Source organism: Neodiprion lecontei, chromosome 6, assembly GCF_021901455.1.
Source record: "Neodiprion lecontei isolate iyNeoLeco1 chromosome 6, iyNeoLeco1.1, whole genome shotgun sequence".
Lineage (NCBI taxonomy): Eukaryota > Metazoa > Arthropoda > Insecta > Hymenoptera > Diprionidae > Neodiprion > Neodiprion lecontei.
This window is the reverse complement of record NC_060265.1, coordinates 29,436,161-29,452,080: the sequence shown is the minus strand read 5'-3', so window position 1 is coordinate 29,452,080 and position 15,920 is coordinate 29,436,161. Positions and strand designations below refer to the sequence as shown.

Sequence of the window (15,920 nt, the reverse complement as noted above, 5' to 3'; positions counted from 1 at the left end):
CAGTTATAAGTATACCACTGTGAAAAGCCAGCGCGTATACATACACCGACGATTCAGTGACTAATCGTCACTGATGTATCACTGATATCCAACGCACGTACACTAATTTTCTCTTGTAACTGATTCACATTTATACGTTCGGTATAATTTGTGCAAATAGAACTGCGGAGCTGCTCATTAGGCCTGTAAGACAATTACGGTGGGTTGGGGAGATTTCGATAGGTTAGCAATACGACGGATTAACCGCGGTCAATAAGTTCGATATGAATGAACGAGGCTCGGGGCTTCAATTTACTTCGGCCCTCCGTCCCTCGCTCGAGAGTGTTCCTTATACATAAGACACGTAACCTATTTACTCACGTTTGTCGCAGGCATAGTCGACCCAGCCAAACCCCGGGTTAGGGTTCGACAACACCCGCGAGTTCTACGGCTTCGACGAAGCCATTGCGGAAACGCTGGGCGCGAGACAGTCGCTGCCCATCGTCGGATGGAACGGAACCCGCGTTACGTTTCTTCATCGTCGTTCATTTTACAACTAATGCCGGATTTCCGCTCGCGGACAAGTTCGCTTCGGACCGAAACCGCCGGACGGGATGCTGCTCTTCCAAGGCACTGGATAATCCCATCAATTATACGCTAAAAGACACTCGTTTCATAGTATAACGGTCACCCCGAGAGTCGAGCATTGATATTCCGCCGCGCCCTCGATTCAATGTCGTGTGAATGATCTCGTTTCAAACTCACCCGCCGGGCGAAAAGGGTCGGGCTTATTACGAACGAGATAAATAAAGTCACTTCCGGCAACAAGTTCTTCCCCCTCTCTTCCCATTCTATTCCTCCTTCCCTGCACGTTCGGGGAAAGTTTACGGGAAAAGAGGGAGTGACTGGATTGATAAATTTCTGATTCGCGGTGCACTTTACTGGTGACTTATTATACGTACACGCTGGTACTGAATTCTCTTTTTTTGTACCTCTTCTTCTACCGCGAGTAAACCGGACGAAACGATTGAACCGGTTGCAACGTTTCTCGGGTGTAAAATTGTCAGATTTTTCATTTAGTTCGTTACTTTTTCTATTTGGGGAGGAGGAATTCTCCGATAACCATTATATACGTAATTCAAGCGAAGGTTACACGGAAGACCGGTTTATTACTTCACCATTACAAGCAGTTCCGAACCTACAACATATATATACCTTATCTCCTGACGTTTATAAATTTTTCAGTGATCATCGTAATTATCGGGTCGTTAAAGTCTTCCGCATCGCAGGATACAAACGAGCTCGATTTAATAACTTCCAATAATTGTTCGACCATTGACAATTTCGACGTACCGCGCAATCTGACGACCGAATTGGACCTTCAGGAGAACGAGGAAAGCGAGGATTCGATTCCGGACGAAACTCTGTCCGACGATACGAGGGACAACACAAACGTGTCCCACTTGAAGACTTTGGACCTGCCGAAAGACTGGGAACGGATACCTAAACTCAAATTCCCGAAGACGCTTCAGGATGATCGTTACAAAATGGTGTCCCTTCACCTCGACCAAGGGTTATTTGTTTTCGATTTCTTGAGAGGCTTTCTCTCGATGGTTCAGCCGAACGACGTGCCGATCGGTAATCCAAACGCATCTTAAACGCCTCCAAATTTTGTACAGTCATAATTGCAGATACCTCAATTCCAGGTCTACTCAGAGATGTTTTCAGCGACGGACTAACCGTGTCCAAGCTCGTTTCTCAGGTGAGTCCAGCCCCCTTGGCTATTCCTAAGCGCAATACGAACTCCGTCTGCATTTCGTCTTCCAGTCGGCCAACGTTGAGGTTGGATTCCTGGCACTGGTTGGCATCTGCTGTCTTCTAGCCACCGTGATTCCAGCCACTGAGATATGGCTGACCTGCAGACCGTCTCACCTGGACTCCGAGCCCTCGCAACATCCAGGAATCCTGTCCTTTCTACTCGGTGTCTGTGTTTCCGTCCTTGGGTAGCTAGCTTATCGATAAATAACACCTATCCAACGTAGCTTCGGGACTGATCCATCGAGTTTAATTTTGAGTCGTTGTTCAAAGTCAAAGAAAAGTTTACCGTGTAGTCCCTTGCCCCATAATTTATAGTCGATTTCCCGCTTCACGGAGAATGTGGCTGGTGTCACTTTGTCTCCGTGTAACGGAAATTAAAACGACACTCGGTGTTGCGCCCCAACAGACGAAGAGAGCGAAGCCTGGAAACGGCTGAAGCGATTCCGCATCTGAATACAAGCGAAAAGTCCTCGTCGTCGTCCCCGACGTGCAGCTCGGTTTGCGTTGAGTTACCGAAGTTAGACAACCGCCAAAGCTTCCGAAAACTTTCAACTCTCTGGCAAACCCCTCTTGCACGGTACCAAATGTACGTACATATATTACCCTCCGAATTGCTCTTGGTGCAGATCTGGGATGCTCACGATGATGGCTTGCAACGAGACCGCCGGCGCTGCCGTTGAGAAGATACCCGCCACCATGCAAACCGCTCTCGAAGACCTCGGCCATTATCACACCGGCACAACCACCCAGCTTAGGTTGACTCTAACCAGGAGTCTCGACGTCGCGAGTGAGGCAGTCCTCGCCGACTTGGACAGTGAGTTCAGAAATTTTTCAATTCTATTTTAGCTCCCTCTGTCTGGCCATAAAATGTAAATTCTTTGAGATGCTGAATCTCGGGGTAAGTTGGTTGTTTTCTTCAAGCAAAAAAAATTTCAAAACACCTTTGGTTATTCTTTCCAAGGTGTGCAGATCGCTTTCCTGGTCAGGGGTGCGCGGATTTCATACCTTGAGACGCGAAACAGATAGTCATGAAGGGGTTCGGTAGATTGTTGGATTGTACCAATTTGAACAAGTGAACAGGGAGAAGAGGACAGCTTGGAAGCTTGTGGAATGAGAGTCGACAGGAGGAAATGGGATTCGATACGAGTGATAGCGCTGAAAACGTTTCGTCGATCATTCTGGTCATTTGTATTTCGTACGGCGCACGGCGTAAGAGAGGAAATGGGAACCGCGATTACGAGTTTAACTTCGCTCGGCACGCATTTCGGAGGGATGGAAAAAAAATACGAACGACTAACAAAAATTCAGCTTTTTAAGAACCCTGGGTTTTAACTTCTCCCTCATCCGTGTGTGTCCCTGCCTCGATACAATTTTCGAAAAGGACCCTGCTGACTCTGGACCTGTTTACCATTCTATTATGTCATCGCCGAGCCCCGCGCGTGCGACGAATACGAGAGGTAAGCTCAAGGCTTTCGGGAGTTCAAGGACATCCCTCGTATATTCGATACAAAGGCTGGACCCACCGGATTCTATTTATGAGTGGAATAAAATTTTTTATGTTTAATGGAGACGGGTTGTCTCTCCTCGGCTGCACCGTCATTCCTCACCTTGGAGAATTGTATAAAAAAAAATTTGATGATCGTCACCCTGCGATTAGTGCCGGACGATCACACAGCTTGCAAAAGTTTAATTGGATCGGATGTGAAACGTGCTCCTAACTTTCATGCTGGTAGTTTTCTGAACGAGCTGTTGCTTTTTCGTTGGTTCGCAGACGTCGAAGAACTTCTTGGGAAGCCGGTCCAAGAAGAACTCTCGGCACAGACGGGCCTCGACGTTGCCTTGGACGCTCTTCTGGACGTAGGAAACGGTGAGTGCGAGAATTTTTTTTCTTCTCCTACCTCGTATACAAAGTTGGGGAAGTGAGTCGAGTACCGGGTATTTCGAACGGAGGCACTTTAACGACACCCACCGATCCCCAAGTGCTGGAGCAGTGTTTGAAAAAAGGAAACAAAGTGTCGGACAACTAAGAAGGAAGCTGCATAAAAATTGAGGAACTGTTATACGAAGCGGGTAAAACTTCACCCGGATGCAGTGTAAAAAGTTTCGAGGCGAGACTTTGGATTTCCGTTATAAAAAACACGACGACTATCCCTTCGGGTCCTTCGGGTTTATGATTTTCTGTGAAACACGACGAGATCAAAGAGTTTACAAGACGCGTTATGGGGTGACCGTGGAAGCCATTAGCTGCTTCGGTAATTGAGGCATCACCGAGTGGTTCCAAAGCTCAAAGAGGTGTCTACCATCGATATCGGTAGGCCAGGAGCAACCGCAGAGTGGAAAGGAGAGGCGAGGAGAGGGGAGAAGAGAGGACTCCAAGCAATGTCTACACTAATTTAGTTAGTTTTCAGTTAAGAACTTCAACGTCCTCTCCCCTTTACTAAGTGTTACCATGTCACGGGCTCACTTGGCGACCAAGTTTGCCTTTGCGCGACGCGAGCAGACCGAGGCTTCACTTGAGCCTGGAACCTGGACGAATCTGCGATAAGCCAATCCTCAAGGCGAAGTTTGAGATGAAGCGAAAAATCCATCAACGTGAAACTTCGCAAAACTTCGTATCTTCGTCCTGAGTGGTTCTTTTTCTTTCTTCTCTTTTTCTTTTATTCGATTAGATGCCCACCGGGTTTTTAGTTTGACTTTCAATTACAAAACAAATTTCGTTCCAAAATGATATTTTAACGAAATGAAAACAACGCTTTGAAATAGTTTCGTCGTAGGTACGATTTCCAGAAAAGGTCGAACTCTTCCAATACACTAAAATTGGAAAACAAATATCCAGTCACAAGTTTTCAAACCCTCAGGTACGGTTATCTTTCCGTGTTCTCAAAATGAAACCGCCTTCCATTGTGCGATGCACGGTTTCAAGACAGACGGCTCGAGTTTTCTCTCCTATCTGCAACCGTCACGTGTGCAATTCCCCGTCACTGTCTGATTTTACATCTGCCTCTGTACAGCCACGACGGAACTTTCGTCCCGCGCCGAGACCCTCTTCAAAACCACGGAGAAGGCGCGAACGTCTGGAGAAGAAGTGGGTCGAGAAGCTGGGGAACTTCGTCGACAACTGGAAACGGCCGCGAGGGGATGTCCGCCTCCCGACCGAGCCCTCTGCGCCACCCTCGACCCCTCAGGACTACACCTGGCTATCAGACTGGACCGAGTGAGGAGACCAGGCTAAGGCTGAATTCGACCCTTTTGCACCCCCTAATTAAGACGGAAAGACGTTTCGGCGTCGCGGTTCTTCTTCCTCGACACCGCGAAAATCCGGCCGATTTAGAAACGCCGTCGCGAGCCCTGAAATTTTCGAGTCTTTTGTTCTTCGCGGTCGGATCTATACCCACACCGAGGCGATAAATCTTCTTGCAAAGGAGAGCGTCCAATTGTCGCCGCTAGCGAGGCGTGCTGCACCTTCGCGGGTTTAAATTCTGCGGACCTAGTAAATTTCACCCGACACCCTACACTGCGCGTTGCCTCAATTGGACGGAAAAATTGCACCCTGAAAATAGAAGGAGAAATTTTGCAGCCATTTTCAAACCCTCCGCGTTACATGAATTTGCTATTTTCTCATTCCAATTTTAGCAGCCGTTGGTGTAATCCGCGAGTACGATAATAATTGTAATTGAAGGGGTTTGTCAAATGCGTCTTGGACTTGTAAAAAGCATGTCCATAAAACCGTTCGACAATTGGATGAGTTAGTCTGGTAATTAATTACTCAATTGCCAGCTTATGTAGACGAAATACCTCTTTGGGCAAGTAAAGTTTAACATATTGTGACGTCTGGAAGTTATTATCTCTAAACTACGGCGAAAATTCATCGCGAATGAGGTGCAATTTTTTCTTCTTCGACGTTATAGTCGAAATTCTTTTCCCGCGGTGAGAACGCAAATGAGACGGTGACCCGGTTAATGTCATGGGAGCGGGATTTCGGGCGGGTTGAAAAATCGATGACAATTCAGAGCCGCCGAATGAAATGGTGAGAAATTTAAGCTGAGCCGAACCGGCTAGCTCGAGCTGAGTAAGCGTGTGTGATCGGAGCTGAGGGAGGGAACGGTGGGGCTGGTTTTGCTGTGCAATCTTTATCCAAGATTTTTATAATATCTTTTACGGCCACCGCTGCGACCTGCGCATTCACATGCGATGGAACAAGTGAATAAGGAAGGAAAACCGAGACTCGGACAGCGGGCGAGTACGAGCAGTGGGAATCGGGCCAAAAAGTATAACTTCCAATTATAAGACCGCGCCTGCAGGTCGTTGTGCGAAATTCGTTCCATCAGTTGAATTTGCAGCAAATCATAAGATTTGAAAATGGGCTCAAGACGCTGCTTGGTCAGGATTGAAACGGTCTTCAACCAATGCCTGAATTTTCGGTCACGCTGGCAGCAACGTGCTCAAAAAATCTAGCGGTCCCATTCCACTTGCTTCACAATTCATACTCCTCGAGGATTCACCTACAATTCCACGTAATTAGGCGGCTCCCTACCGGGACCAACTTAACGATTACTCTAAACGTTATTAATTGCTCTGGAGCATGTTATGTTTGCCAGTTTGAGGTGCGTGAGCAAAACCCTAGGCAAATATTTTGACAAAAGACCTGTACGAAGACGGAGTCTCATAGCTATGTAAAGTTAAACTCGGGTTGAAAGTTTCAGGAGTGTAGAATAAGACAAACAAAACTGTACTCACGCATCACAGACCAGCACATCTAACCCGGTGGTCTCACCGCTTTGTCTCTCTTTCCGCGATGCACGTCATGGTCACGTAGCAATTTTTCTTTCTAAACACTGACGAGTTTTCAGCAGGTTGACCTGAGTAAATATCACCGCTCAGCACGTGAGAATAAAAAAAAAAAAAAAAACATGGTTCAAACTGTACTGGGAATACGTTCTGTCTCGCTGCTTTTCCCGGAACAATTTTCTCTTTGATCAAAGAACAGGATGGTAAAAAACCTACCCTCTTATTTCACCGAATAGCTAGCCAAAGACCCTTCACGGTCCAAAAATAACTAGTGCGGTTATTTATTGTATCAAGATCCGCAAAGTTTCGACCCCGTAAAACTGAAAAGTCACAAGTAGAAGACACACGCAACTTGTGTCTTGAAATGGTTTTTGGGGGTTAAAAACAGGATAAAACGCGCGTAAAAGGACGCCGTATACGCATATGAGACGCTGCTATCCCAGACCATGAAATTCTATCCCTTCCTATTCATTCCGTTCCATTCCATTCCATTCCATTCCACGCTGCTTTTAGCTTAGTAGACATAATTGTTAGGCTCCTGATTCCGGCCTGAGTAAATATTTGCGGTTCTAGAGGCTGATTGTGACGATCAATAATCTGATATTCTGATTTCTAGTTCCCGGGAGGATTGCGTATAGCTAATCGCGTAAAGTGGCGGAAAGGAGGCGTCTCAAGATCTTGTACATATACCCAAGCATCGCTAGATTACAACCCTGATGAACAAATATCCGTCTGCAAGCGCATAAATTAGACGTATATTCACGGTTTGAGATGGTATGACATTCGCGAATCCCCTTTGCGACCGAGCCAAGAAAATTTTGTGAGGCAAGCCGCGCAACGTTACCACAATCGAACGAGTGAAACGAGACGCGAGCAAGCGGACTCCGAGTGTAGGAAATAAAGTTAGGTGAAATTGAACATCTGTTAGCCAATATCCGTCTGCAGGTATTCGCCGTTCGTCGATGGATGCGCACCGCAAAAGACGAATTTCCCTCTTCCCCGACTCTCCACCGCCCCTATAACTGCCTTCCGCCCTTCAGGAAAGTGGTTAACGGGGAAACCGCACGTGAAATTCGAGTCACGGTGACATATCGCGTCCCTGCAGTGCGTGACCGAGTTTCATCCGCAGTTACGAAACGGGCTCTGATAAAGCTCGTTTGACTTTTCAGCTTCTGAAGGACGAGCGGCTCCTCCGACTCCGGGGAACCGGAAAAGAAAATTTGACGGAATCCGGGCGTCAGGTTCGAGGCGAATACCTCTACGTGCCTCATCACGTGGCTCGAACAACCTTGGACGCTCGTAACGGTGAGTAGGCGGCGTTTCCAAGTCCGGAAGTCCTCTGATCGCTCTGTACACTTTTCATTTTATCTTTTTTTTTTTTTTTTATTCCATAAGTTTCTCAGTAGCTGGAAGGAAGAGCCGATCGTATGGTTGAGCGATAAATCAGCGACATATTTTCGTAGTGTTTGGCGAAGGTGCGAGTTCCGCGGTGGCATGGTTAGGTAGCCGGGTAACATCTGGTGCGACACAGATGCGATGAGAAATTATCCCTCGACGTTTCGTACTATCACACGTGTTTCAAACGCCGCTTGACACGCGCGTGCGGCTGATATGCTACCGCCAGCCAACTCCGATCGGCTAAGAAATTATCCCTATCGCTACCAGGCCCACCACCAAATCCCACCTGCGACTCGGAGTTACCCTGTTTCTCATCCATCGAATCGTTTCCCCGCCAAATAACATCTCGCGACGAAAATGACGACGGAGCGAAACGGAATCAAATTTGTCGATACGATGACGACACGATATTCATGGAGCACCGAAGCTTTGGGATTGTTTCAAGCCTATAAATGAGCAGAAATTCTGAATGTAAACACTTTGGACGTATAAGCTAAAGTTTTAGCGTTGCTGATTTCGAATCGAATATTAAAATTGCAGGTTCACGGTTAGATCCGGAGAAGCCATGAAACCCGATGGAAATCAATTTTCGCTCGAGTTTCATTAGTCTTCGAAAATTGCGTCCGGCGATTTTTCGGGTCGTAACGCGCACTCGGGTTGATTAGCCAAACCAACGGCAAAGAACACGTAATCAAGATATATGCGTTGCTTGAAAAGTGAACTTAATGGCTCAATCAGTAGCCTCCCACCTACGTCCCTTCCACGAATTTCGATGTATATAAAAGGTACGCGAGCGTTGTACATACATGCATGATATAAGATCGTGATTATGCCGAAAGTGGGTCAGGAGTCTGCGTACAGTGATACATTAAATTTTTCGCTTTATACCCCTCCGAGAATTTTGACGGTGTACGAGAACGCGGGGATGACGAAGCATTTTCATTGCTTTCAGGTTCAATGAGTCGATATTAATTTTCTGACAATTGCATGGCCCCGGTTCGCTCGCCCTCCCGTTCACAAATACTTTCAAACTCTATCCATCCATCCGACGGCTCATCCGTTCATCCACGCACTACCCGCCCCTAAGTTTCTCCTATACTCAGAGCCGATAATCTTTGTGATTTTTTGCTAGTCTAGCCGACTTCGTAGTCGGCGAGCTTGACTTTTCAATACCACACGCACGCTGGCCAACCGTGTCAAACTGCACACTAGATATACCTTCGAGAATCTAAATGGCTTTAGAGTTGGCACGGTCAAGCGATTTTTGGCCAGCGATCTGCAAGATTAGCAAGATTCTACACCGCGACTAACCGAGTGTGGAATACCGATCTTATGATAAAAAAGAAAGCTGGAATTGAAATTCTACCCCCTAGGGAAAAAAACCCTCAACTTGAATGTAAATTCGTACCCCCGACTCATAGACGATGCTAAATTTCCAGAAGAAAAACGTTGAGGGTACGAATTTACACCCAAGCTGAGGGTTTTTTTTTCCGTGAGAACCTCCACACCTATGAGGCTAATTTCACACCAATGGAGCATTCGACGATGAGCTCGTGTTTAACCGGGGTCCTCTACGGCCTTCGCTAATTTAGTTCAAAAGCTTCGGCTTACCGGAGTTGGGCTTTTAATTATCGAACATGTGAACCGAACAATGCGTTCTGCGACGTTTCCCCCGAGGGTGAGTCGAGCCGTGATGAAGGGGAGGATCGGAGTGGACGGGGTCGAGCTACGGACGAGGGTGATTGATGCTACGAAAATCCCGTGTTGACAACGTGTCCTGTCTGCTCTAACATCTTTTGTTATACAAGTAGCTGTTTCGCCAGGATCCTCATCTTCCGCTACTCCCCGAAAGTTTTCACCTGTTTATCTACATTTCTCCCTCTGGTTTTTCACAATATATTTCTGCTTAAGCTCTAGCGATTTCGTTGTAACTATTATTCCAAGGAGCGCCGCTTGTTTACAGTTTCAAACCGGTGAACCTGACCCACGCATTTTTGCACTCGACTTGATCAGGTTCCTTTTCGTCTGACTCGCTACTTTGTATCCACTGATCGTAAACAGAAATCTTTACATCTTGTACATATTTCTATCCATCAGTATAACTCTTCCACTGTATCGAGAAAAAACAACTCAGTCAAAAACCTCGGGGTAAAGAGAAATAGTCGTTTTTCACATTTGTTTTCTTCTGCTTTTCCCTCAAACTGACCAACGACGTCTACGCTCGTGCAAAGGTAAACCGAGCAAATTGAGAGAGGTCAGCCGGGCGGACCTTATACGTTGATGGATATTTCACGATATAAAAGAAGTATACGGTCTAAGTCAGAAAAGAAAGGAAAAACAATAAATGATAAATAAAATGCCCCCCTACGTAATTCGTTCCTACGAAGAGAAAATAAGAATAAAAACTTATCGGCATTGCAGAGATTCGACGCGAAATAAGCAACGCCCGAAACAGAGTGACCGAGGAAGCTCGCGGTTTGGACACCAGCAGCACCGAGCTTTCGAAACACTTGGAAACGGCGAGAAGAGTGATCAACGAAGTGGTTCCTCACCTGGCCACCTTCGAGCAAACCCGTTGGCTGATCGGCATCGGTAAGTTTTCAGGGTGAATTCAGTAAGGTCAACGCAAACTCGGTGCAATCCAGCTCAATTTCGAATTATAAGACGGGCAATTTATCACCATTTATTCGCGGTGTTATTATTCCGAACCGTAAATCAATCTTCATACCAAGACCATCTCTATCAAAGTGTAAAAGACAGAGGATCAAGGCGGGGGGAAAAGTTTTTCAATTTTCGAATCTAGGTTTATACACGCGGGGCACTGAATCAAATTTCGGTGTTGAATCCGCTCCCCCAACTCGAGGTGGCTCGGATTTAATTATTTTCCGTCTCCCTAAGTTCGCGCCTCGTGTCAACTAGTTACGTATATACGCTTACACCATTTATAATAGACAGCACGCCTCGGAGACGCTATCAGAGTTCGACTTTCCCACCGAATTTAAGTTTGAAGAATAATTCAACCCGAGTGACTCTCCGTTTAGTTTTTGCTTCGACGAAAAAAGGTTGCTCAGGGTCAGGATGAATAGGGAAACAATTTTTGGCGACACTTACCCAAATCTCAAAATGTTCAGGTACCGTTCTGGCTGTCTTCATCGTTTGGATGCTGCTTCTCTCCGCTCTGTGTTGTCGATGTGGAGCCACGGAGGACAAGGTGCGACCTACGTTACTGAGGTAGGTGTGAGAAGTTAGCGGAAGTCCAGTCCATCCAGCCTTTGTCATTGAGAGAACCAGTGTTTGGTAATTGTCTGGAATTTGCAAACTACGTCGTGTTACAAAGTTGTTATTATAGGTATGACGGGAAAGCAGTTGTTGAACTAGCGAAGATGCATCCGTCCTTTCATCTGGTCCAACTCGAATCACACCAGTCTCTTTAAACTCTGGTCAACTCGCCACAGTCACGTATCCCGGTCGTAGTTTCGAGGCATTGTTTCACGAGAGCTGCAAATCTCTCGGAAGATTACACGCATCTCGGTACTTTTACTGTACCCAGAGTAATAACGCCGCACTTGAGGGTCTCGTTGCCTTCCTTCCCTACCTTCTCTGCCTCTCTCGCTCTGTTTCGAATATTATTTTACTCTCTTGCTGCTCGCTTCTGAGCTAAATTCAACAAGTGTACATATACGTATAACCAATTGTACCGAGATCTCCAGCTCAACTCAACGAGCCATCGACGTTGCTCAAAATTTCTACAACCTTTTTTAAAATGCAAAACAGAACGTTTTTCGGCTTGGAACGTACCTTATTATCCCTATTCACTTTTCTGTCTTTACTCCTGAACTGTACAATAGTCGCGAAAGTTTTCATCCGAAGATCTGAATTCGATTGCAGTGCTGTTATCCTGAGCTGCATCGTCTCCGTCGGTTTGTGGGCGGTCATCCTGGCGGACCTCACACTTACAACTCATACGGAGATGCTACTCTGCCGGCCACTCCACGATCCGGAGTACCGGACGGTCGAAGCGCTCCTAGAAACTCGGGGTTTCTTAGAAAAACCCTTAGGCGTCCCTCTCAAAGAATTACTAAGGTAAAAGGGGTCCACTTCTGACCACCATTAACGCCCACTTTGAACCCCGTTAAAATCTAAGAACCAGACATCCTTGGCTCGCTAATTAGGCACCAAGGCTCGACTGTGCGAAGCAGCCGACGCCCAACTGATTCTTGCCCATTGAAAGATGTCCCAGTTCTCCTCTTTCTCTGTCTTTCAATAGCAGATGCGAACAAAACCAGGCCGCCTATCCCGTCTATCATCTCGGCGGTTCGACGACCTTGGAACACCTCACTGCTCATTGGACTTGGCCTGGACTAGCCAAAGCAATGCACAAGCTCAAGGTCGATCTGAAAGGACTCAGAATACTAACGCCAAACCTGCAGGTCAGACTGCAGAATCTCCTGTATGCCTCGGGGTCGAATCTGACGGAACATAGAACAAGAGTGAGTTTGGAATATTTACCTCTTCGTGATCCCGAAATTCAAATCCACTTGCTCACTCCCAGATCCAAGGACCAGTCCTGAACAAGGATCTCAGCGCGTTGTCCGAGCAGCTGGACAACGTGGCGCGGCAAATCCGAGACCATAGTACAGCTCGAAACCTGGACGCTATAGCAGCAACGGCTCGGAGCCTGCTGGACCGCAAAGTGAGACCCTTGATGAAAATGCACGAGGATCTGGTGTACCAGCTGACCACTCTGGAGTTGCAGCTCCAGCCGCTTCAGCGGCAAGTCAATCAGTCGATATCGCACCTTAAAACGATCCAGTTCTACATCGATAATCAGGGTGAAAAAATCGCGCAGATGGTCAGTTCAAACGTACCGTATTTGACTCGAGAGGTGAACTTTTCTCACTATTTCTCTCTGCTCAATCGTGCCTAGCGCAGAAGACCAAGGCGTACGTCGACAGGATCGGCAGTTACCTAGACCAGTGGAGAGTTCACGTCCTGGCGGAGATGGGAACAGGAGTTGCTCGATGTCGTCCACTCTGGGACGTCATCGACGGAGTGCGCCTTCTCCTGTGTCATCACGTGCTGGGTCCTCTGGTGAGACGTCCTTGAAAAAAAAGTAACATGGAATGAATTAATTTCTGCAGTACCCGATCTTTCATCAAAGTGTATTCTAGATGTTGACTTGAATATCAATTTTCACTCATCTTTTTGCAGAATGGATTTTGGTTTGCCACTGTACTTTGCGCCCTGGTGCTAATGGCGAGCACTCCTCTTGCCCATCTACTCGCATCTGTGCACAAACCGGAAGACATGAAGAAGGAGACGGTACTGCTTCCCTCCAGGATGTGAGTATGACTCGTTGGTACTTTTGTAAGTCAGTTCTGGTGTGGTCGTCTTTAAGTGAACACTGTTTTTTCCACGCTCTGCAGGGAGAGTCCAGACACCATAACTATGGATCGGGAAACTTGGCGCACTCCGGAGTGAGTGTACATGTATAGTTCATATCGAAGCTAGTCTTCGATTATGTTTAATATGTTCCCGGAGGTTAAGCGGCCGAATATATTCTTCACGACGTAATGCCTCGACTACGTCCGATCTTTGCCTTACGTCAAACGTCCTGACGCTAATTGATAACCTTACCCCTCATCCCCCACCCCCCTGTGTGTGTATAACGTTCGATTTATAGCCCGTCAGAAGGAGATGATTGATACCCAGTGGGAAACGTTATTCAATCTGAGACTATTACTGCCACCCCCACTTTTTCAATTTTTTTCTCCCCCTTTTTTTTCTTTCCCTCTCTTTCTTTACACAATACCCTGCGCTTGTCGTTGACTAACCGTTTCTGCGGTTTAAAAAGAAAACTTTCAAAACTAATTATACGAACGACAAGCCTTAACATGAAATATTCTTTTCAGGACACCACCCTCTGATGGCTGGTGATCATGGTGGAGCATATATTATACGGGAAAATTTCTCCTCGATAACCAGTCTTGCGTAGCAGACATCTAGAATAAATATAGTTATATACACTGAATACATATGGTTTTATGACGAAACTAACACCTTTAATAAAATTTGATGCCAATCCTTTTGCGCCCCTCGAACTTTTATCACCCCGAATTCGTTTGTTCAACCCTACTTTTATAAGCAGTTCGACACTAATGCTCGTAGATTGAAATCACCCATGATAAACGCAGAAATAGACGTTAATTCACAATGTGCAAAATCAAATAATCGCAAGGGCTCACTTTCTCATTCCCTTTCTCATCCCCGTCACCATTCCGTATTCCTGATGATGGGCGTCTGTTCATCGTAGGTACTAGTTAAAGTTTCACCGAATTAACACATGGGGGATCAAATATGCCGCGAAGCGGTTGCCGATCGCTCATCTGGGATTGGAACATGCATGAACTAATTCATCCAGGTGCCAATCAACAACTTTGAGGTGAGCGTTACGAGCATATTCCCAAAACGATGCTTTGAAGTCCGGATTAATTTCGTATTCCGGATAAGACGAATGCATCGAACGATCAGGTTATAAGTTCGTTGGGAAATCAGATCAGGAAATTCACGGCAACGTAATGAAATTGTTAGAGACGAAGTGAAAGATAGATGGTAATTTTTTCCATCTGCCATCAATTTATCTATTCAAAAATTGTCATTCCGGTACAGTATACGTATATTTTTTTTTGGTTAAACGGGAAATTCTGAGCCGAAACTGAAAGTGCAATCTGCGCGGATTCGACGCGTATCAATGCATTAATCAACCCATTGTCTCGTCTTGTCATCGTTTCATTGTTTCATCGCGTTCGGTGTCGGCTAGGCGAAAATTTATCGTCGTTATACGCACCGAAGAATTTAACGGAACGAAGTGAAACCTGAACGAATGAACATCAGGTCACTGACATGTACATCGATAATGTGCTTACACACGCACACACGCGTAAGTTGCAATTTGTCGCTCACACGCCCGTGCACATAAATGATATACCCCCAGGTCTGCGTCGACGACACTCTGTCGTCCGGACAACAATTGTAGTCTCTAACGATAATTGGGCACTCTGTTATACGTTGACAGTTAAATTTTCAGTATACACTATGACATGCACTGCTGCACTACAAAGCCTTGTAATTTTTCTTGTAGTTGCGAAAGTAGTGACGAAAAAATTCAATCACCTTCTAGGAATGAAGCGCATTACTCCAGTGAAAGCCGTCGTTGAGTAATACCTCTTTTCGAATTTCAGTGGGTATACTTGTATGTACGATGGGATCAATTTATTACAGACATTATAAAAGAGGACAAAATAAACGACGACAAATATTAACCAACTAGAAAAATCGGCTATTTTTTACGGGACGCGCGTTCGTGTCGCCGTTGCGATCGGCGAGTGACGTACGAATCTGAGGTGTTTGTCGCTATTGAGCGGTCGGAAATACCGAAAGGATAATACTGCCGTTCGTCGCCAAGAACGAAAGACATTTTGCTAGAATCACTGATCTTCGATAAAGAATTTTTCGCCCTCCTCCCTACCAACAGAATCTCAGAAGTGACCGATTCGGAACAAGTGCAATCCTCAACTTCACTTTTCGTAATGATTTCCGGAATTATTTTACTCCTGGATCGGTCGATGGATCCATCACAGTCCCTTTCGCTGATCCTCTCTTTTTCCGCGTCTGACATTCCTCCATTTTCGAGATGCTCCTGGAAGGAAGTGGCTCCGAGTCCTCTCCTTTCGGCACGATGTTCCCGGAATTCGTTCGTTTCTTTCTCGCGGCAAATAAGCCCAAGATTCTCCCCTTCGTGGCCCACTGATTTGTCAAGATGAAAATTGTGTCGAGAAGCGTTTTCTACGAGGCCTCGACGGTGGTCCCTTGTTCTCTCGTGAGCATGGCGATGATGCCTGCGAATACCTTTCTCGTCACCCACCGCCTTGTCGTGA

General features: G+C 46.3%; 2 protein-coding genes across 6 annotated transcripts in view; one reads left to right on the top strand and one right to left on the bottom strand.

Annotated features, from left to right (window-relative positions):
* The window catches only part of LOC107224645 (trace amine-associated receptor 9), a 75,523-nt gene extending 64,295 nt beyond the window's left edge, over positions 1-11,228 (bottom strand). For 3 of the 4 annotated variants that reach the window (XM_046743260.1, XM_046743258.1, XM_046743259.1), the window contains exon 1: positions 11,095-11,208. The gene's annotated coding sequence lies outside the window, so the exon portion shown is untranslated. Of the gene's footprint in view, positions 1-11,094 lie in introns of all 4 variants that reach the window. The other variant, XM_046743257.1, reaches the window with a different exon arrangement.
* On the top strand, positions 473-14,068 carry LOC107224468 (prominin-1-A). Of its 2 annotated transcripts, none has more exons than XM_046743246.1 (17): positions 473-609; positions 1,225-1,617; positions 1,686-1,741; positions 1,807-1,982; positions 2,424-2,611; positions 3,569-3,664; positions 4,809-5,011; positions 7,755-7,890; positions 10,405-10,575; positions 11,115-11,214; positions 11,872-12,066; positions 12,254-12,473; positions 12,536-12,835; positions 12,916-13,074; positions 13,195-13,325; positions 13,410-13,460; positions 13,896-14,068. In XM_046743246.1, the coding sequence occupies exons 1-17, from the start codon at positions 594-596 to the stop codon at positions 13,918-13,920; spliced, it is 2,616 nt and encodes an 871-aa protein (XP_046599202.1). In that variant the 5' UTR covers positions 473-593; the 3' UTR covers positions 13,921-14,068. The 2 variants fall into 2 exon arrangements, with proteins under 2 accessions (XP_046599202.1, XP_015520017.2); XM_015664531.2 differs by having other exon boundaries at positions 12,251-12,473.
* Positions 14,069-15,920: the final 1,852 nt, after the last annotated feature.